Source organism: Rhinopithecus bieti, unplaced genomic scaffold, assembly GCF_001698545.2.
Source record: "Rhinopithecus bieti isolate Rb0 unplaced genomic scaffold, ASM169854v2 scaffold_11964, whole genome shotgun sequence".
NCBI classification, from domain to species: domain Eukaryota; kingdom Metazoa; phylum Chordata; class Mammalia; order Primates; family Cercopithecidae; genus Rhinopithecus; species Rhinopithecus bieti.
This window is the reverse complement of record NW_016807677.1, coordinates 4,888,528-4,910,375: the sequence shown is the minus strand read 5'-3', so window position 1 is coordinate 4,910,375 and position 21,848 is coordinate 4,888,528. Positions and strand designations below refer to the sequence as shown.

The following is a 21,848-nucleotide window of genomic DNA, read 5'->3' as shown; positions in this document are numbered from 1 at the left end:
GAGCTGATTGTCCATGTTTTTCTGGATTGTGCAGTGAAGAAGCACATGACTTAAAAGAAGAGTAGCCCAGGCTTCCTGAACTTGACTGCATGTTGCAGAACTGCACCCCGCTAATGGCCCCAGGAAAGGACCCCATAGGTGAATGGTATAATGCTTTACGCAGATTTCATAATGCACAGGAATAAGAACCAAAAGGGACGCAGCCCTGACCAAGATAGTTCTCTTCTCTTCTCTTCTCTTCTCTCCTCTTCTCTTCTCTTCTCTTCTCTTCCCTTTTCTTTCTTTCTTTCTTTCTTTCTTTCTTTCTTTCTTTCTTTCTTTCTTTCTTTCTTTCTTTCTTTCCTTATTTCTTTCTTTCTTTCCTACAATTCAGAAAATTCCTCCTTACTGCAGGGTTCCTAGCCTATTCCACACTTAGAGTCAAGTGGAAAATAAATTAAAAGGAAAGAAAATGTATTGTTGTTGATGCTTACCATGGTTGGTACAGGAGCATCTACCCAAATGGTGAGCTAGGGTAGGACTCCTTTGCATAGAAATGCACGGTAATTCTTCTTGCAGGCAACTTTAGGGGTACATAGCTGAGGCCTGAGGGATAGGCACTTGTCTGTTTAACTTGCAATGAAAAAAGAAACACTTCTTTCAAGAAAGCCACTTTCATTTAAAAGGAAGGTATTGAAAATGCTTCCGAGGCCAGGTGTGATGGCTCATGCCTCTAGTCCCTTTGGGGGACTACCAAAAATACAAAAATTAGCCAGGCATGACTTGCATCTGTAGTCCCAGCTCTTCAAGAGGCTGAGATGGGAGGATCAGCTGAGATGGGGGAGGTTGAGGTTGCAGTGAGCAGTGATCACGCCACTGCACTCTAGCCTGGGTGACAGAGTGAGACTCTGTCTCAAAAAAAAAAAAAAAAAGGAAAGGAAAGGAAAGAAAAATGCTTATGAAATGATATCAAGCAAAAAAAGAGGAGGATACAAAATTATATGTGTGTGATATTTACTTCGTTGTATATACATTGCAGAAGGAAATTATGGAAGAATATACACCAAAATATTAAGAGTGGCTATCTCTGGGTCGTAAGTTTACAGATGATTTTAATTTTCTTTATATTTTCTATGAAGTGCATGTATTATTATTATTTTACTACATGTATTTATTATGTACAGTAAGAATGCATAAAATAAATACGTATAGCAAAAGTTTATTTTTATTGTATATTTATTATTTGTTAATATATATTTTACTATTTAAATATGACTAATTAGATAAGGGCAAAAGGGCAGACCTGTGGTGACCCCAGTTACCCTTCCTGTAACTGCAGAGGTGCCCAGTCACCTACTTGGTTATGTTACTCTGGGGAGTAAGAGAATGGCCCACCTGCTCCTGCCTGACTCACCCTATCCTGCTCCAGTCCAGTGCCACAGAAACATGCTTGCCAAGGGACATCAATGAAAGCAACAGCCTGTTTCACCTCCCGGGGGTCAGGCTGCACCCTTGTCTCAGGGGCTTCTGCAGCCCCCATCCCCACCTAAGTTACTCCTTGGGGAAACATGACCAAGCCCCCTGGCTGAATGGGTGGACTGAGCTCCCACAGCATGACATCAGCTAGGGCGGGCTCCCCTCTCAGCCGTCCCCTCCCCTTTCCTCCTGCCTGAAACATGATCCAGCTGAAGGACTGATTGCAGGAAAACCTGGCGGCTCTCCAACCTTGGTGGCCCGGGGAGTGCGAGGCTGCAGCCTCAGAAGGTGTGAGCAGTGGCCACGAGAGGCAGGCTGGCTGGGACATGAGGTTGGCAGGGGGCAGGCAAGCTGGCCCTTGGTGGGCCTCGCCCTGAGCACTCGGAGGCACTCCTACGCGTGAGAAGCTCGCTATGCTGCTGTGGGTCCAGCAGGCACTGCTCGCCTTGCTCCTCCCCATGCTCCTGGCACAGGGAGAAGGTAAGTGGACTTCGGGAAGCAGCAGGACTTGGCTGACCATCTGCTGAGGTGCGGCGGGGGATGCTTCCGTCCTTGGAGGGCTGTGGAGACGAGGGTGGGGAACGGGGTGGCTACAGGGAGGTCAGCTGTCTTACCATCTGTGAGCATGACAGCATTTGAAGCATGGTGGTCAAGCTAGAAAGAGTGGGGAATGTTGAGTTCTGGGGCAGGGCAAGAGCGGAGTTTGCAAAGAGGGGAGCAGAGAAGTAGCCTGGCGTATCAGCAATAAAAAGACAGGCACCAGGAGAGGGCTCCTCTCCTCTTTGCCCCTTCCCTAAACTCTTTGAATGAAAGCTGCAAGGGACCTTAGAACTCATTTGGTCCACCCCTGCCTGTTATAAATGGGAACGCTGTGGCCCAGGAGTAGGGGGGGTAATTCATTCAAGGTCACACAGTTTGTTAGCAGCAGAGTGGGGACCAGAACTAGTCTAGTCATCTTTCCTCAGCTTCACTGGTTTTGTTGCATAGGTTCATTCTCTGGGTCTGAGGTTTCCCCAAGTTCCTTTCCAGGACTAAACTACAGTGACACCCAATTTCTCTTTACATTCCCTACGCCCGTCCTTTCCTGACTCCCTTGAATATAGGGTGTTTTAGCCACAAAGGGGCCTGCTTCCTTTTGCTGCAGACCATATTAATTCCCCTCTGGGAGGCTTCTGTCCCTACAGAGCTGGGGTGGAGCACACTGGGGCACAATTAGAAGGAGGCCATCCAGGGGTTGGACAGACGTAAAGGGCTCTGGGCAAGACGTCCTTCCTCCCGGGAGCAGTCGTTTGGGGATGCTCTGTAGGTTAAGAAAACGCAAGCTGTAAGTGATGACTGTGGTCGGGGGCTTCCTTGACTGAGAAGAAACTCTGTCCCTCCCAGCAATGGTCCTTTGCCCTGGGCCTGCTGGGATGAGTTCAGTGCTCTCCAAGCTGGTCAGGATCCCAGTCAATAGGACCCAGGCTGTTGCTGGTGTAGTGAAGACGCACACGGGTCTGCATTTGAATCTCAGTTCCTCCACTTGCAGGGCACGGTGTTCACCTTTCTGGGGCTTGGGGATCCTTGTCTGCAAATAGCCACTCTGGTGGACTGTTCTAAAGTTAAGTGAAGAATATGTACATTAATGTTATTCCAAAGGAGACACTTAAAAAAAAATTGTGTGTGTGTGTGTGTGTGTGTGTGTGTGTGTGTATGTTCTCTCTTTGCTCTTCTCTGTCCTTCTGAAGGAAGCCAGCAGCTTATCAGGGAAAAGTGGGTGAAAGGGCGGGGAATCCGCAGGACTGATTTGTTGCCTGGTTGCACAGAAGATGAGAGAAGACGCAGTCTTGTTTAGCAAAAGCCAGGCCTGCTGGCACCTGGTTAGTGAAAGATCCTGGCTACCCTGCCAGCTCCATCTCCCCTCTGCTCCCCTTTGCTGCCCTCTAGGTTGTACTCCCTTCACCGTCCCATGAATTTTCACTTTTGTATGTCAGGCCACCCTTCTGAAGTACTCCTACTGCTTCCAGTGTGAAAACCGAGCTGCACATGAAAGCTTCATAGAACAGGACCAGGGCCCAGGAGCTGGGCTGTCTCATTACTGGTTTGTTCCCATAGGCCACCTGCCCGGGAAGTCATTTGATTTCTTCTCGTTCCCTCCACACCTCACCCCAACCGCCTTTCTAAGCCCATCAAGTTTGCTCATACAGCAACCCTAGGAGGTGGACTGGGCCAGCCCTCTGCCCATAGTTTGTGTGTGCCTGGGGCAGGGTGCGAGGATCCTCTTGGGGTGGCTTTGCAGGATGTAGAGGGAATGTCAGTTTTCACCAGATGCCCATACTTCCTTCTTTCTTTACCAGTTTCAGACTCAAAAAGTAGATGATGTGTGCAGATGCTGAGGTTTGACCTCGGCTGAGGAAAACCCTGATGCAGACCCTTGGGCTTAGAAATTGTGCACTTGGAGTCATGCTTTCTTGCAACCCTCTTGCTTTTAGTATCACACCCTGACAGCCAGCTTCCCTGTTGCTCCCCAGAGGCCCTTGCTTAGGCCCCATGGGCCACCTACTCTCCACCTTTTTTAGCCCTCAGCCTGCTTTGAACCTCAGCTGTCTCGTGCCACCTACTCTTCTAAGCCAGATCTCTGCTTCCTGTCAATGAATGCATAGGTCCCTTCTACAAGGTAATCCATTTGAATTATGGTAGCAATCTCTGCAGACAAAATGCTCTAGTGGTGAGAATATCAGTCTGTGGGGATATTTTAGAATTTTGTGAGGTGGGGATGGTGGGGATACATCTCTTTTAAAAGCTTACAAACCAGGGCAAAGGGAAGACTTGGGGGAGCTGGTGTTTACTTTGAACTGTTTTCCTTCCCAGCCAGGAGGAGCGGTGGCCTTCAGGGCCGAAACACCACCAGACCTGCTCTGCTGAGGCTGTCGGATTACCTTCTGACCAACTACAGGAAGGGCGTGCGCCCCGTAAGGGACTGGAGAAAGCCAACCACTGTATCCATTGACGTCATTGTCTATGCTATCCTCAACGTGGTGAGGCTCAACCCCGAACTGCACACAGGCAGACCTTTTGGGGGTGGGAGAAGGCCATGTGAGACAAGTCACCCCCTATGCAGCTTGGTAGGCCTTTGAGAACCCATAGGACCTATGGTCTGGCACCACAGCTCAGGATGGATTGCAGCACCATCTGCATAGCTGCCCAAACCAGAAACCTGGGCTCACCCTGTGGCTGCTGCTCCCACACCCGTACAGTGAGGAAGTCACTTCCCACATGTGGTTCTTCATACACTGCATAATGCTAACCATCTCTCTATGTCAGCTGTATGAGGATTAAGACTGTCCCATGCATCTCTATGCCCTCAGTGCCTTACAAACATCCCTGGTACCTGGCAAGTGTCACTAAATGATTGTTGAAGAATCAGCCAACAGATCAATTATTCATCAATTCCTTCATCAACTATCACAGTAGGGTGGGGTGCACTGCTCAGAAGAGGTAGGCAGACATTGTGCAGAGATAAACAAGAAGGCAGTTGTGAGATGCAGTGGCTCTGTGTTGGGGTCAGGTAGGCAGGACCTAACTTCACAGTCTCTACTAATTTTAGTCTACTAAAATTACTCTACTAAAATCAGTCAACCCGCCTGACTAATTTTTGTATTTTTAGTAGAAACAGGGTTTTGCCATGTTGGCCAGCCAGGTCTCGAACACCTGGCCTCAAGCCATCCGCCTGCCTAAACCTCCCAAATTGCTGGGGTTACAGACGTAAGACACTGCTTCTGGCATTATATGTATATTTGAAGTTGAAACATAAATCATTGTTGGCAGAGCATGGTGGCTCATGCCTGTAATCCCAGCACTTTGGGAGGATGAGGTGGGCAGACCACTTGAGGCCAGGAGTTCAAGACCAGTCTGGCCAACATAGCGACTGCATCTCTACTAAAAAATGCAAAAATTAGTCAGGTGTGGTGGCACGCACCTGTAGTCCCAGCTACTTGGGAAGCTGAGGTATGAGAATCGCTGGAACCTGGGAGGTGGAGGTTGCAATGAGCTGAGATTATGCCACTGCACTCCAACCTGGGCAACAGAACAAGCAAGACTCTGTCTCAAAATCAATCGATCGATCAATCAATCAATCATTGTTGCTTCTTTCCGGGTGTGCCCTAGTGAATGACTAACTTTTCCTGTCTGGCCAGGGAGCTCCAGTCTATCTACTTTCCCCACCCCAGCCCCTGCTCTTCACTTTTACTTCCCAAAGCAATAGGGGCAGAAGGAAGCCTCTCCTTTAGGGGCTGGCGTATGCGGGGTGGCCCTCCAGTCCACAGGGTTACTTGTTCAAGCTCCCTTTCCTTTCACAGGATGAGAAGAATCAGGTGCTGACCACCTACATCTGGTACCGGCAGGTGAGCAGACCCACCCCTCCCTGCCCCCGTATCTTGGGATAGGGACCCATCCTCCTGGGAAGGAGTCAGGAGTTTCAGTAACCTTGGTGACGGGAGGTGAGGGAAGAGGCTCAGAGGCACCCTCAGCCTGAGAACCAGGAGTGTGGAATCTCCTCATCTCAGGTCTGAGAATGGAAGGAGGCTTAAAGATAGTGGAGGAGAAACCCTCCAAATCTCCTCTGGCTTCTGAAGTTCTTCAAAGCACCCCAAACTATGGCTTGTTCAGTGTCTGTTGAAGGGAACTCACAAGGCAGCCACTTCACTCTCAGCCAGCACTATTTGCTAGACCATTCTTCCTTTTATTCAGCCAAATTGGACAGCAACCAAATTGGGTGATTGAAACAGGATGGTTCGTTCCAGCCACTTAGTCTTCACATCCTCGGCCATTTCCCCACTCTTTTAGCTTCTGATGGGCCTGGGTCAGCCCATGGTGTGTGGATGTGTCAGAGGCTTGGCAGGAATTCTGGCTTCGAGCTGGGGTGGGGTAGGAAAAGAGTGGAGGTCACTATCCAAGAGTCCTGCTCTGGAAGCCCCTGGGGTTGTTGGGGAGAAGTCAGAGCAGAGGGGAAACTAAAGTGGCTGAACACACGGAGGCAGGAGCATGAGGACAGCTGAAAGAGGTCACGCCCAAGAGGCTCTGGGGACACACCTGGCATACGTGGATCTCTGTTATCCCTCCCCACAGCTTATGGCACATCCATCACCACCACCAGGCATGGGACAGGGCATGGGGTGGAGGAAGAAGCTAGAATGCTGATCCCTGGGATACTGCTCCGTCCCTGCCTCACAGAGGGATCCCTTACTGCAGCGCACAAAGGGAATGGACCCGAATAAGCACAGGCAGACTGGAGCTCCTTTTCCAGGACATCCAGCCAAGCTCCCACCTCTGGAGCTCTAGGGCCACTTGTTTGCCCCAGTTGCTTGCATCAGCAGTGAGGGAATGGCAGTCTACATATACCAGCGACTATGCTAAGAGACTGGAATTAGAGACACAAACTAGATCAAGGCCCTGCCCACCATGAGCTCAAAGACGAGATACAGGTACTGACAACTGAAATGCAACAAGACAGCCACTCCAACATAGCAAGGACAAGGTGCTAACCATGGGAGCACAGAGGAGACACATGTCAACCAGCGTAGGGTATGGGGGTCATGGACAATGTCCTGGAGAAGAGAGCAGACAGATGCCTTGCCTAAGTCCAGAAGGATGAGGAAAATGAACCTTGGTAAAGAAGATAGGGGAGAGGGAGCAGGGTATGCAGAGAGGTTCCAGCAGTGTTTCATTACATATGGCTGCAGTGTAGAAGTCACAGAGAGGCATGGCCAAAACATGAGGCTAGAGAGATAGCAGAGGTCAGATTATATCAGCCTGTGTTGGCTGTGAAGTTTAACTTTACCCTAAAGGCAATGGGGCACTCCTGAAGGATTTTAAACAAGGGAGTGACATGATCAAATTTACATTTTAGACTGGCCATCCTGGCATGAAAATGGAGAATACACTAATCAAAACTTAACAACAGCCATCTCCACCCTGTGAAGTAGATGTTATTATCTCCATATAAATATGTTGAGACCAAGATCCAAGAAGTCATTTGTCTGAGATTCTCAGCTGGCAGAGGGGAACTCACAGCATTCGAAATGACTGACTTCCTTCCCGGGGCAAGGCTGCATCTAGCTGAGTTATGTGTGGAGGCACAGTGTGAATGAAGAGGTGGGGGGACTCTCAGTTACTGCTGAGGGATTTGGATGCCACTGACACCTGCTTCTCCCAAGAAGATGCCCACCTGTTTCCTGGGCACTGAGGGTGAAGTCTGCCTGAGTTGCAGGCGACCCTCACTGGAGATGGAGGGGGCTGCCCGTGACCATCTCTGCTCCTCCCCTAGTACTGGACTGATGAGTTTCTCCAGTGGAACCCTGAGGACTTTGACAACATCACCAAGTTGTCCATCCCCACGGACAGCATCTGGGTCCCAGACATTCTCATCAATGAGTTGTGAGTATCGTTATCAGTTGTGGGGTGGCTAGGAGGCTTAGGGGCTGGAGAAGCCTGGGGACAGAGAGAGAAGATTGTCATTGTTGCATTTGAGATGTCCCACCAGGAATCGCCAACTATAGATAAAGCTGATGTGAGCAAAATTCCCTTTGTCTTCTTCTCCCACCTTTTCTGTTCTTTTCTTTTGAAAACTCCTTCTTTTCTGTGCTTATTGTTGAAATTCCATACTTCGTAGTCCAAAGGCCCCTGCCACGCGGAAAGAAGCCAGTGAATGAATTCACACTGAGTTATAATCACCTAACGGGACAGCTGCACTTCTAAAGAAGACAGTAGATGTTTCTTAAAAAAAAAAAAAAATGGAGCACTTGGCTGGGCTCAGTGGCTCACACCTGTAATCCCAGCACTTTGGGAGGCTGTGGTGGGCAGATCACCTGGGGTCAGGAGTTCAAGACTAGCCTGGCCAACATGGTGAAACCCCATCTCTACTAAAAATACAAAAATTAACTGAGCGTGGTGGTGAGCACCTGTAATCCCAGCTACTAGGGAGACTGAGGCAAGAGAATCGCTTGAACCTGGGAGGTGGAGGTTGTGGTGAGCCGAGATCACACCATTGCACTCCAGCCTGGGTGACAGAGTGAGACTATCTCAAAAAAAATAAATGGAGCACTGATAGTGGCTGCTGCTTCTGGCCCCCAAAGGAGATTTGGAGCTGGGGGACACGCTTAGACCTCCCAAGTCACACATGTACCTGACAGGCCACAGATTGCTTCTCCAATAAGAAGTGGGTCCCACCAGGCTTTATTTCTGGCAGCCAAACACGGTCCCATTTGGCCCCAGCTAACATTCCTTCTCCCCATCCTGCAGGTTCATTCAGGGCCCACTAATTGGGTTTCAGAATTCAAGGGCAGGGAAGACGACTGGGGAGACAGAGGGAAAAGGGAAGGTGACCCACAGCATTATCCAACTCCAGGGGGTGCCACTGACATTTTTTCAAGGGAGGCAGTTGACCTTGACCACACCCCATCCCCTGCATAGCTCAGACTGGAGGGTTCTGGGAAATCCTAGTTTCTGCTGGAGCTCCAGTTTCAACAATGAAGTGGTCTTAGTCTTGACTTCTCATCCCTCAGCCTGAACTCAGAGAAGGCTGAGGGCTTAGCACCCTGGGCTCAGCCCACTCCATGCCACAGTGGTCACTCAAGAGGGCCTACCACTTTGAGATCAGCTAAGAGAGTGGAATGAGGTCTTGTGGGGCTTTTCTGGCTTTCCCGAATTCATATCAATTTCTTTAGCTCCTTTTCATCCAGAGATGATTATTTTCATTTCAAAGGACTTCTAGCAGTGAAAGCAAAGAGAAGCCAGAGTCAGGATGGAACACAAGATCCTGCTTTCACCAAGCTCCCTGGGAGCCAAGCTTTGCCCAGCCCGGGGCAGTGACGGGTTGGGGCTGCTGGGCACGCTCCCTACTGTCCATGGCTTTTGGGCCCATGGGTTTTCCTCCCTGCCTTGTGTGGCCAGGAGCCAGGGGAATAAAGGAGAAATGCCCATTACTGCTTGATAAGTAGCCTTGACAACAGCAGGTCAGGAAGCCTAAGATAGGAAGGTTGGAAAAACCGAGGCCAGACAAAACATCCAGGTTGTCCAGCTGCCTATACCCTCCCCGAATTTCATTCCCTACCCAGTTGTTCCAAGATCTTTAGGCCCCCAGGGCTTGCCCTGCCTCTTGAGCTCCCAAACTGACCCCTTTTCCCTGGCCAGTGTGGATGTGGGAAAGTCTCCAAATATCCCATACGTGTATATTCGGCATCAAGGCGAAGTTCAGAACTACAAGCCCCTCCAGGTGGTGACTGCCTGTAGCCTCGACATCTACAACTTTCCCTTCGATGTCCAGAACTGCTCGCTGACCTTCACCAGCTGGCTGCACACCAGTGAGTATGTGGGCTTCGCCGGGGCAGGGGTGGAGGTTGGGAGACCCCAGGGACACCTGAGCAAGGAGTGCTCCCCAGGATGCCTTTTCACATATCCAGCCTACTCACCACTTATTAACCCTCTGGGCCTCTGCTTCCTCATCCTCTACATGAGGTGAATCTGCTACTCTTGCTGCTCCAACAGTAAGAGTTGACCACTTTTATCAGTAGAAATTTCATATAGCCCAGTATATTTTTCCAGATCCTTCTCTACACATTTACATTCACACATGCATGTGTGCATATATACACACACATACACATCTATGGAAAGTACATGGAAATTGTTTTATGAGTTTGTATTTTACATTAATATAGCAGTATTCAGTAAGAGTGTGAACTGACTGCAAGATGCTCAGTAAGGGACAATTTTTTCCAATATCTCCAACAGAATCTGGCACTAAGCATCTCTCAGACCCATTTATTTCCCTTCATCCCCATGCAAGCCACCCTTGTCTCCTGCCTAGGTTTCTGCTTTAGCCTGCTACCTGGTTCCCCATGCATTCATGTCCCCCTTAATTCGTGATTCTCACAGAAGCCAGTGAGATTTTAGTAAAATGCAATCTGACCATGTCACTCAAAACCCCTCAATGGGAGCCCAGGTACCTTGGAACACATTGCACCCTCTTGAGCTGATTCTGCCACAGCCCGCTGCTCCAGGCTCATCTGCTCCCCTGAACTCTGCTCCCTCCCAATTGGCTTCCTTTCTAGACCCAGCTCTCATATTCTTTCCCTTTATCACATGTTATTTCCTCTCCGATGCTACCTGGCCCTTTCCTCCCTCTCCCATCCTGCCCCACACCTGCTCCCCCCAACCACACCTAGCCTGGCCAACCCCTCTACTCACCCTTCTGATGGCAGCATAAGTTTCAGCTTCTCAGTTTCCCCTCTCATCCCCTAGACTAGTCCATCCCTGTTGCCCAATTTATGGCATCCTGGTCTTCTCCCCACCTCTGTCACCCATGTAAGTACTTGTTCAATGTGTACTTCTCTCCTAGATATAAACTTAGAAAGGGGCAGATGCAGTGGCTCACAAATGTAGTCTCAGCACTTTGGGAGACCAAGGCAGGAGGATTGCTTCAGCCCAGGAGTTTGAGGCCAGTCTGAGCAACATAATGAGACCCTATAAAAATAAAAAGTAAGAAAACTTGGAAAGGGCGGGGACATGATTTCTTGCCCACCTTTAGATCCCCAGCACAGGGCCTGGCACAGAGGAAGATTCTCAGCAAATGTTACCGAGCGGATGAATGTTAGCTAAGGGCTTGCTAGAGGGCTGGTGAAGTGTACACCACTCTGCTGCAAGAAGGCATCCCCCAGGCCGGGCACGGTGGCTCACGCCTGTAATTCCAGCACTTTGGGAGTCCGAGGTGGGTGAATCACGAGGTCAGGAGATCAAGACCATCCTGGCCAAGATGGTGAAACCCCGTCTCTACGAAAAATACAAAAAATTAGCCAGGCACAGTGGCAGGCGTCTGTAATGCCAGCTACTTGGGAGGCTGAGGCAGGAGAATCACTTGAACTCAGAGGGCGGAGGTTGCAGTGAGCCGAGGTTGCGCCACTGCACTCCAGCCCGGGTGACAGAGTAAGACTCTGTCTCAAAAAAAAGAAGAAGAAGAAAAAAAAGGCATTCCCCACTTCTGTTTTGATGTATTCATTACCTTAAACTTAAGTTATGACAGTGATGCATGACTGCCTTGATCAAAACCAGAACTACAGATAAGACTAACATCTCCTTTGACTTCTACCCTCAATCCCAAACTTCATCAACAAGAGTTAACCACTTTTATCAGTAGAAACTTCATCTAGAACAGCATATTTTTCCAAATCCTTCTCTACACATTTACATACACACATACACATCTATGGAAAGTACATGGAAATTGCTTTATGAGTTTGTATTTTAGATAAATATATCTCTATATATTATTATATACTACTACTTGATTCTTTTACTCAACAATAGGTCTTGGACATTTTTCGAAGTTCATGCATATTTAGGTCATCCTCAAAAATTTTAGCAGCTATAAAATAGCTCAGGATATTGGAAGGCAGCTGTGCTCACCACTACCACCAATGCAAACATCTAATGATTTTGGTTGCATCCTAGCTTATTAAGCATTTTTATGATTGATGGATATTTCAGTATTTTCCAATGTTTTTCTGCAATGGATACTCCTATCTTTACCAGTGCATATGTCTCTGCTGCAGATGTTGAGAAGTGGAATTGCAATCTATAAGTGAGGATTTTGCTTATTGTCTTATTTCACTTTTAAAGACAGGCAGTTCCATCAAGGCAAAGGTGAAGAATGTTGACTTCTGTTCATTTTTGCAATGGGTAATTCTAACAGGGAAACCTAGAAAGCTGTTTGGAAGGGGCGTGCGTGTGTGTTTGTGTGTGTGTGTGTGAAAGAAAATATTTTTTAATGAATGGTTTGCACGGTTCTTTGCACTGTGTGTTTTCATTTAAGACTTCATCTGCCCTCAGTGTGGCCCTGTGAGAGAGGTATGATGAGTACCTTATTTTGTAGCTGAGGACAGCGAGACTGAAGGTGATGTGCTGAGGCTGAGGTTGGGCCATCGGATATCAGCTCCCCTTCGTTGCTGCCCACCTGTGTCCCATTATCACAGGGTCCAGCAGGCTCTGGGCACTAGATTCCAAAGCTGGCTTGCTTTATTCTCTCTCAGTCCAGGACATCAACATCTCTTTGTGGCGCTTGCCAGAAAAGGTGAAATTCGACAAGAGTGTCTTCATGAACCAGGGAGAATGGGAGTTGCTGGGGGTGCTGCCCGACTTTCAGGAGTTCATGGAAAGCAGTCACTGCTATGCAGAAATGAAGTTCTATGTGAGTGGGAGTGAATGTGGGTAAAATGGTGAATAAAGCTTCACACCCAGGTAGACTTAAGGAGGCATGCTGGGAAGAACTTCTGTGCCTTTGTCCAACTCCAGGTTGCACACATCTGGAACTTCAGTGAAGTAGATGGGGAAACTCCGTGAATGTCCCTTACTTATTCTAAACAGCCATAAGCCTGGATTGAGAGACAGGGTATGGGGTCTGTCTGTTTTCTTCTCTGAGTAATCCAGGCTGGAAGCCCCATAAAACAAGGAGTCTGAGCTTATGGGGTGGTTCCTGGGAGCAGAGCCTGTGTGCCCCAGGCTTCCCACAAGCTCCTCTCCCGATCCCAGGTGGTCATCCGCCGGCGGCCCCTCTTCTATGTGGTCAGCCTGCTGCTGCCCAGCATCTTCCTCATGGTCATGGACATCGTGGGCTTCTACCTGCCCCCCAACAGTGGTGAGAGGGTCTCCTTCAAGATCACACTCCTCCTGGGCTACTCGGTCTTCCTGATCATCGTTTCTGACACGCTGCCGGCCACTGCCATCGGCACTCCTCTCATTGGTAAGGTCTCTCCTGGCAGCAGAGCTCAGTCTGGTGAGAAACTCACCCCCTCCCACCTCCTGTATGTGTCTCTTGCCTCTGCCCTGGACTGCACAGGTGTCTATTTTGTGGTGTGCATGGCTCTGCTGGTGATAAGTTTGGCTGAGACCATCTTCATTGTGCGGCTGGTGCACAAGCAAGACCTGCAGCAGCCCGTGCCTGCCTGGCTGCGTCACCTGGTTCTAGAGAGAATTGCCTGGCTACTTTGTCTGCGGGAGCAGTCGACTTCCCAGAAGCCTCCAGCTACCTCCCAAGCCACCAAGACTGATGACTGCTCAGGTGAGAAACAGAAAGGAAGAGTCCACACAGAGGGGCAGCTTCTGGCTTGGATGTTGTGGAAAGTCTCTGGAGGATGTGGCCTGCCAAGGAGGTGCTGTACTGCACATGGCATCCCATGCCCTGCCTTATTGGGAGGGGCAGACTTCAACCAAAGGTGTCAGTCCAGACCCTTTCTTCACTTACACAACCTCTCATCACCTTGGATATTGACAGAGAGGGTAGGAATCCCAGAGGCTCAGCATGTCAGGAGCTGAGACCTCTGGGCTGAGAATGGCCTCTCTCTAGGAAGGACCCATGGGGGAAGTCAAATGGATGCTCCTTAGGCAATTATTGGTCTCCCTGCCTCAGACAGTTAAATACTGGCACTGGGATTTCTAAAACTCTTATTCTAAACAGCCCAAAGCAGGGCATGGTGGCTCATGCCTACCATCCCAGCACTTTGGGAGGCTGAGGTGGGAGGATCACTTGAGCCCAGGAGTTCAAGACCAGCCTGGCCAACATAGTGAGACCTCATCTCTACTGATTTTTTTTTTAAGTTGGCTGGGCATGGCGGTGTACACTCCTGTGGTCCTAGCTACTTCAGGAGGCTGAAGTGGATCACTTGAGCCCAGGAGGTTGACGCTGCAGGGAGCTGTGTTCGCATTACTGCATCCCACTTAGAGACAGAGTAAGACCCTGTCTCAAAACTAAAAACTAAAAACAACAAATACACAGCCCAAATACCAGGTTCTTTAGAATCTCAAACACCTATGAGGCACAGAGACATTAAATGTGGAGTTCATACTTCCTGAGGAATTGTTACAGCTACCATTTGTTGGTGGTGGTGGTGGTTAGTTGGTTGGTTTATTCACTGAACATTTTGTGCCAGGTGTGTGCAAAGTGCTTTGTCTACATGATCACATGTAATACTCATGACAACCCAAGAGGATTCTCATTCTCATTTTTCAAATAAGGGAAGCAGAGCTATAGAGAACTTGCTTGTCCTAAATCACAGAGCCAGGAATTGGTAGAACCCAGGTCCATCTAACTCTAAGCTTTTCTTTCTAACCACTCCTCTCCACTCCACTCCTCTTTGTCCTTCCTCCTGGCTAGGGCCAGGCCTTTCACATGAGATTTTTGGCTCATCTAAGGCCATCTCATCAAGAGCTAGTGAATGAGTCTGCCAGCCTAGTGCCTAATTTACCTTGGTGAAGGAAGCCACTTCTGTAGGTGCATTTCCTGGTCCAGGACCTGCAGTCAGGGACATGAGAGCAGCACCCTCCATCCTCCTGCCCCTCTGAGGCAACAAAATGGAGCAGAAGTAGCAGTAGATTGGGAGTCCAGACACCTGAGCCTTGGTGGTCTCACCATTAAATGATCCTCCAAGTATGTGATCACACGCTAGTTACCTAACCTCTCTCAGCTTCACCATTTTTTATATGGTGGGAATAGTTGGCTGGGCACAGTGGCTCACACCTGTAAACCCAGCACTTTGGGAGGCTGAGGGGAGTGGATCACAAACGAGGTCAGGAGTTCGAGACCAGCCTGACCAACATGGGGAAACCCCGTCTCTACTAAAATTACAAAAATTAGCTGGGCGTGGTGGCACACGCCTGTAATCCCAGCTACTCAGGAGGCTGAGGCAGAAGAATCGCTTGAACTGGGGAGGCGGAGGTTGCAGTGAGCCGAGATTGCGTCACTGCACTCTAGCCTGGGCAAGAGAGTGAGACTTGGTCTCCGGAAAAAAAAAAAAAAAAAGGAATAGTAATCACACCTCCTCTGCCTCTCTTGTGAGACTATTGTGAAGCTCAAATGAAATAATGGATATCCAATTGCTGAGGAAAGCCCATAGGTTGAAAAGCAATGTATAGGAAGGATACTTCTTGATATTAATGATCTGGAAGAGGGGTGGAGGATGTGCATAAGGAGAGGTACTCAGTCGTGAGTCTGAGTCTGGGTACTCAGGTACCCAGAGATACTAGGGTCCTCAGTCATACTGGTTTTTCAATTTAAATTGGGTGGTGGGTTTGCAGTTATGTAAGTTACTCTTTATACTTTTTATGTCTGAAGTTGTTCCTGGCCAGCCACGGTGGCTCACACCTGTAATCCCAGCACCGTGGGAGGCCAAAGTAGGTGGATCACTTGAGGTCAAGAGTTCAAGACCAGCCTAGCCAACATGGTGAAATCCCGTTTCTACTGAAAAAAAAAAAAAAATTAGCCAGGTGTAGTGGTATGTGCCTGTAATCCCAGTTACTCGGGAGGTTGAGGCAGAATTGCTTGAACTCGGGAGGTGGAGGTTGCAGGGAGCCTAGATCGCACCACTGCCCTCCAGCCTGGGCGACAGAGTGAGGAAAAAAAGTTATTCCCAGCAAAAATGTGCAGGCTATAGAAGCATAAGGGACCATGTTCAGGTCACCACCCAAGGTCTCCCTCTCCTGCCAATGCTCTGCTCTTCTTCCAGCCATGAGAAACCACTGCAACCACATGGGAGGATCCCAGGACTTGGAGAAGAACCCGAGGGGCAGATGTAGCCCTCCCCCACCACCTCGGGAGGCCTCGCTGGCAGTGTGTGGGCTGCTGCAGGAGTTGTCCTCCATCCGGCACTTCCTGGAGAAGCGGGATGAGATCCGAGAGGTGGCCCGAGACTGGCTGCGCGTGGGCTCCGTGCTGGACAGGCTGCTGTTCCACATTTACCTGCTGGCGGTGCTGGCCTACAGCATCACCCTGGTTATGCTCTGGTCCATCTGGCAGTATGCTTGAGTGGGTACAGCCCAGTGGAGGAAGGGGTACAGGCCTGGTTAGGTGAGGGCAAAGGATTTCTGTTTAGGCCCCTCAAGACCCAGGGAATGCCAGGGACGTTTTCAAGACACAGACAAAGTCCCATGCCCTGTTTCCAATGCCAATTCATCTCAGCAATCCCAAGCCAAGGTCTGAACCCTTCCACCAAAAACTGGGTGTTCAAGGGCCTTACACCCTTGCCCCACCCCCAGCAGCTCACCATGGCTTTAAAACATGCTCTCTTAGATCAGGAGAAACTCAGGCACTCCTAAGTCCACTCCATTTGTGTATATATCAAGCCTTTCCCCATTGACCCTCCCCTGAATAAGGGACTTTGGAATTCTGCTCCTCTCTCACAACTTTGCATTTAGGTTGAAGGCAAAACCAACTCTCTACTACATAGGCCTGATAACTCTGTACTAGGCTTCTGTAACCCCTAGTGTCTCTTTCTTCACCTCACTTGTGGCTGCTTCCCTGAACATCCATCCCCTATCAGATGATGGGAGTGGGAAGAATAAAATGCAGTGAATCCCTAAATTCTCTTCTTAACCATTTGTCAGCAGCTTTGGGAAGAGGTTGGATGGTTAGAAGAAGAGATTTACAGTTAGTTAATCCCAACACTTTGGGAGGTCAAGACAGGGGGATCACTGGAGGTCAGGAGTTTGAGACCAGCCTGGCCAACATGGTGAAACCTCTCGTATACCAAAAGAAAAGCAAAAATACAAAAATTAGCCAGGCGTGGTGGTGCATGCCTGTGATCCCAGCTAATCAGGAGGCTGAGGCAGGAGAATCATTTGAAGCTGGGAGGCGGAGGTTGCAGTGAGCCGAGATCGTACCACTGCACTCCATCCTAGGTGACAGAGCTAGACTCTGTCAAAAAAAAAAAAAAAAAAAAAAAAAAAAAAAAAAAAAAAGGAGAGAGAGAGAGAGATTGGTGCCTGCAGGCCTAGGAAACTGGGAGATGACAAATAGGTTGAAAAGCATTTGCACAAGAAGGATAAACACTAACTTCATAATATTAGTAATCTGGAAAAGGAGTGAAGGATGAGACTAAGTAGGTGTATACAGGGATTCTCAGTCATACTGGTTTTCACATTTAAATTAGATGGTGGGTTTGCAGTTATGTAAGTTACTCTTTATACTTTAAGTAGCTATTATGAAGAAGAAACACTAGGAGGTGGGATTTAAGGTATGAGGCTCAGGACCATGAACACTTAGCAATGGATAGAAGAGTGGGGGGAATCTCGGCTTTGCAACCCCTTGGAAAGATGTTGGAAGGGTCCACACAACCCTGTTACCTGGGCTCATGATCTTTTAGTGAAGGTGGGAGCAAGCTCTTTCCCTGCAAGTGGATGCTGCAACGGAACAGAGACGAGATCTTCAGCACCACGGCCAGCACCAGCTGGTTTGGTGTTTGGGAAACACCAAGAAAGCCAAAGTTTGGATTTCTTCCTTTTTTTCTTTCTTTCTTTCTTTCTTTCTTTTTTTTTTTTTTTTTTTTTTTTTTTTTTTTTTGAGATGGAGTCTCGCTCTGTGGCCAAGCTGGAGTACAGTGGCGTGATCTCAGCTCACTGCAACCTCCACCTCCCGGGTTCAAGCGATTCTCCTGCCTCAGCCTCCCAAGTAACCAGGATTACAGGCACGTGCCACCACATCCAGCTAATTTTTGTATTTTCAGTAGAGACAGGGTTTCACCATGTTGGCCAGGATGGTCTCAATCTCTTGACCTCGTGATCTGCCTGCCTCGGCCTCCCAAAGTGCTGGGATTACAGGCATGAGTCACTGCACTCGGCTTGGATTTCTTATCTCCTTTGGGAATTGTCAGCAGTCAGTCCCTGGCACATCCACCAGAAAGCAGGGCCAGGAGGACGTAGAGTTAGTAGAATGGTCTTTGATCATATTTCTCATATCCTAGTTCCCTCTCCCAGACACCAGAATTTAAGACATGCTGAGGAACACCCAGCCCCATCGCTTCATCAACCTAACAAGTAGTTAGAGAAAAAGAAGGTGAGACCTCACCAAGGGCGACCTATCTTAGTGTCTGCAATGTATGGACAAGGCTTTCCTTGGTTGTCTCAGTCTCATTCCAGCCTTGTCCCTCTCCCTGTCTTGGGCTGCCTGTCACTCTGAGGAAGACATGGTGGAGAGGGATTCAATGCTGCTGGGCTAAAGGGAGAGGACTCAAAAGGACTTTCTGGAATGAGTTCTTCTAACATTTTCACTGCCTCCTCAGTTGGTCCAGGTCACCCAATTATAAGGGACTCAGTATGGGAAACCTGAAATTATATATTCCACTGACCCCAAACTCTGTAATTCTAGTTCATAAACCATTGGGCAAAACTTTTCATGGGATCTTTGGAGCTTCATGTCTAAAAGAGCACAGTGGCTGAGGAAGGGGGCTTGTCTAGTTTAGCTTCTCTCAGCTTCTCATCCCAGATTCTTTGGCATGCAGAAAGAACTCATAGAATACTGTCTAACTGGCTGGTTGTTCCTAAGATGAACTAGTATTGAAGTTTCATCTGATACTTCCACTCCAGACATATGTGTTTTGATTCTAGTTATCAGGGATTCATTAGAAATTTTATATTTATTTTTGCTTTGTTGATGGATAGAGATTAGGGTCTCCCAGCAAAAAGCAAAAGATTGTGAGGCTGGGGATTGGCCCTCACAATTGTTGTCTCCTGCTGAGCAGAGATTGGGCTAAAGGTGGGGAGTGCTCATCACTTCTTTCTTGGGATGCCTCTTGGCGCCCATCTGTTGGAGCCTGGTCTTAGAACCAAAAGCTGCCCCATTCCACTAGGACTTGCTTGGACCAGCCATGCTGTTTGGTGATTCTCGTGTCTCAGGCCAGAGGAATAGGAAGGTGAACATTCTGGCACTGTCAGTGCATCACTGGTCAGTAAATGGGTGGCTATTGGCAAAGTGTCCAACCAGAGAGCTAGTAAGACACTAATCATCCTATTGATTCTCCATCGTCCTCTCCCCACCCTTCACCCACAATCAATGGGGTGACAGAGCCCAGCATCAAGGCAGCCAATTAACCACCTCGAGAATGAGCCACCGCATGTAACATCTTCTGCTCCAGTAGCTACATCCAATCAGCTCATCGATCTGGCATGGGGGCTGTGCTGCCCAGGTATGAGAAACTGAGGCCCAGGGCCAGAGAACCCCCCCAGTGAGCTAACTCCTGATCATCAGTACCGATCTTGGTCTTCTCCCAAGGAGACCTTTGCTCCATCAAGGGTTTGAGAACACCCAGAATTTCCCTCCCACCTGTTATACCTCCTGGAAGCTGCTTCCTCCTCTCCTCTTGACACTTTAGCCAGTTGCCTCTCATTCTGTCCTAGCAGAAAGGAGACCAGAAACACTCATGTCTTTCTAAGTGCTTCCGGGAAGCTTGCCAATTCTCTTGCCCATCACCACTTCTCTTCTGCAGCCTTCTCTATTCACCTACAAGTACTCCCAGTTCTCATTTCCTTTTCCCATTTACCCCATTTCTCAGTGATGTCATTTCTACTAAAAATATTCCATCAAAGGTTCTGGAAGTGCCCAACCTGAACCCTTCTGTGAGTTTGCGACTGGCGCTGCTTCAAAGCCATGGAGACTGTCTCCTGCCATCCTGGAAAGCAGGCTGCCTTTCCTCTGGACGTTGGCAACCTGGCCTCCAGGATCTCAAGGGCACCTCCCAGGAGTGGACACTCAGTGGTTTTCCCAATAGCTCAGGCAGAGTGGCTGCACTCAGAGGCCAGGATATAGGCATAGGGGAGATTCCCTTCAGAAGACCTGAGGCAGAAAAGTTGCCTGGTTGGGTGAAGGAGGGGGAGGAAGAGCTTGCAGAGAGGTGCAGTTCAGCATTCACCAGCCAGATCCTCTTCCCTCCCCCACCTCCCCCCAGCTTCTGAATCAATACATTTTGAATCTAATCTAATAACAGAGATTTAACGAGGGGATAATGCGTGTGGAGCCGCCAGGCGCTTTGTCTCTTCTTTCATGCAGCAGCTGGGGCCCATTATCTGGGGACAATGCCCCGTGCTAATCACTCCCTCTCTTTCCTCCCTCCCAAATGTTTGGGGAGGGGAGGTGAGTGAGAGAGGGCAGCTCCTCCCTTGATTGGAGGGAAGTGGAAGGGTGGAGGGGGGAGGATGAAGTCGAGAAGGTTCTGGATGGTCCCCACACAATTGTCTTGACCTGACGCCAACTCACTGGTCTTATTCCCAGGCCACACTGTGCACCCTGATCAGTGAGAGGTTGGGGGAGCCCTACCAGTGCATACAAACAGCAGATAATTAATTATCAGCTGCAGTATCAGCTCTGGAAGTTGGGTATTTTTTTTTTTTCTTTTTTCTAACTTGGTCCTCTATAATTTAAGCTATCCCATTGAGGCCTGTGATTGGCCAGCCCTGACTGTCATGGTTAGAGAATTAAACCCTGGTTTTAGAGACCAAGAATATCCCTCTCTGAAATAGAAGCTTGATCTGTATTCTCTTTCTTCTATCTGGAGGCATGGAGTTTAGACTGTAGGAAGAACTTTCTGATAATGCTATTACTAACATGAATTAGATTGGGAGTGGAAAGGGAAGGATTGGAATCTCATTTCCTAGAAGCCTTTAAAAAGAGACCTTTATCTCTTGAGGTTGGGAAGGGGCAGATCAGGAAGAAGAGAAGATCTGCCTCAATTTTCTATCAGAGTTCCAGTTGGGAGGGCTCCCAGAGCTGGCACACCCAAAGCCTGACCACTCCCATTCCTTTTTTGAAACATATTTATTGAGGACAGAGAAAGAGTGCCATGTGGACAGGGAGATCCAAAACTTGAAATCTGGCCCCAACACAGGCTAGCTCTGAAACCCTGGACAAGCACTTAGCTGCCCTGTACTTCAATCTTCTCACTTGTAAAATGGGAATCATATTAGTACCTGGCTCATAGGCGTGGTGAGGACCGTACTCCCAATATGGGGCAAAAGTCCAGGGAAATCAGGAGGCTGTGGTGGGGAGATGGCTAGTGGCATACGGAGGGCTCACATCTCATTCTGAATGGGTGAGAAGTGCTCTAGGGCACTGTGGAGGAGAAGCCTTTCTCCTTCATTTCCCCATTTTACAGATGAGCAGGGTGAGATGAACTGGTCACTCAGCATAAGCCCAGACCGGGGTAAAGCTCCTGTCCCTACCAGGCTGAATCCAGACCTCTGTGCCCAACTTCCTGACTTTTTTCTCCCATTACCACCTTCTCTCCTTTGCCTCTGCACACTCAGAGCTTCTTTGCACACAGGTCCTCCCTAAAACCACACCTTTGAGTTCCTGCTCTGGGAAAGCCTATGGGATACTGGCACACTTTTCTGGGCCCCTCCTATGCAACACCACCTCCTGTGTCCCTGTATCTGCAAAGAGAGCTAAACTCTTGGCACAGAGACACATCATGAGTATGACAGCTGGGACTAGGGGAGCCTGGGAATTCAGTACCATATGCCTGGGAGAACCCCCCCCCCCATCCCCACTTCAGATGAGAAAAAAGTATCCACCCTAAAGACCCCAGTGACATGTCAATCTT

The 21,848-nt window shown here is 48.9% G+C and overlaps 1 protein-coding gene across 2 annotated transcripts; it reads left to right on the top strand.

Annotated features, from left to right (window-relative positions):
• The first annotated feature begins 1,617 nt into the window (after positions 1–1,617).
• Positions 1,618–16,840, top strand: HTR3A (5-hydroxytryptamine receptor 3A). 2 transcript variants are annotated; one of them, XM_017883007.1, is made up of 9 exons: positions 1,618–1,935; positions 4,306–4,472; positions 5,793–5,837; positions 7,760–7,869; positions 9,625–9,794; positions 12,519–12,676; positions 13,018–13,228; positions 13,325–13,546; positions 15,987–16,840. In XM_017883007.1, the coding sequence occupies exons 1-9, from the start codon at positions 1,869–1,871 to the stop codon at positions 16,283–16,285; spliced, it is 1,449 nt and encodes a 482-aa protein (XP_017738496.1). In that variant the 5' UTR covers positions 1,618–1,868; the 3' UTR covers positions 16,286–16,840. The 2 variants fall into 2 exon arrangements, with proteins under 2 accessions (XP_017738496.1, XP_017738495.1); XM_017883006.1 differs by having other exon boundaries at positions 13,018–13,546.
• The last annotated feature ends 5,008 nt before the right edge of the window (positions 16,841–21,848 follow it).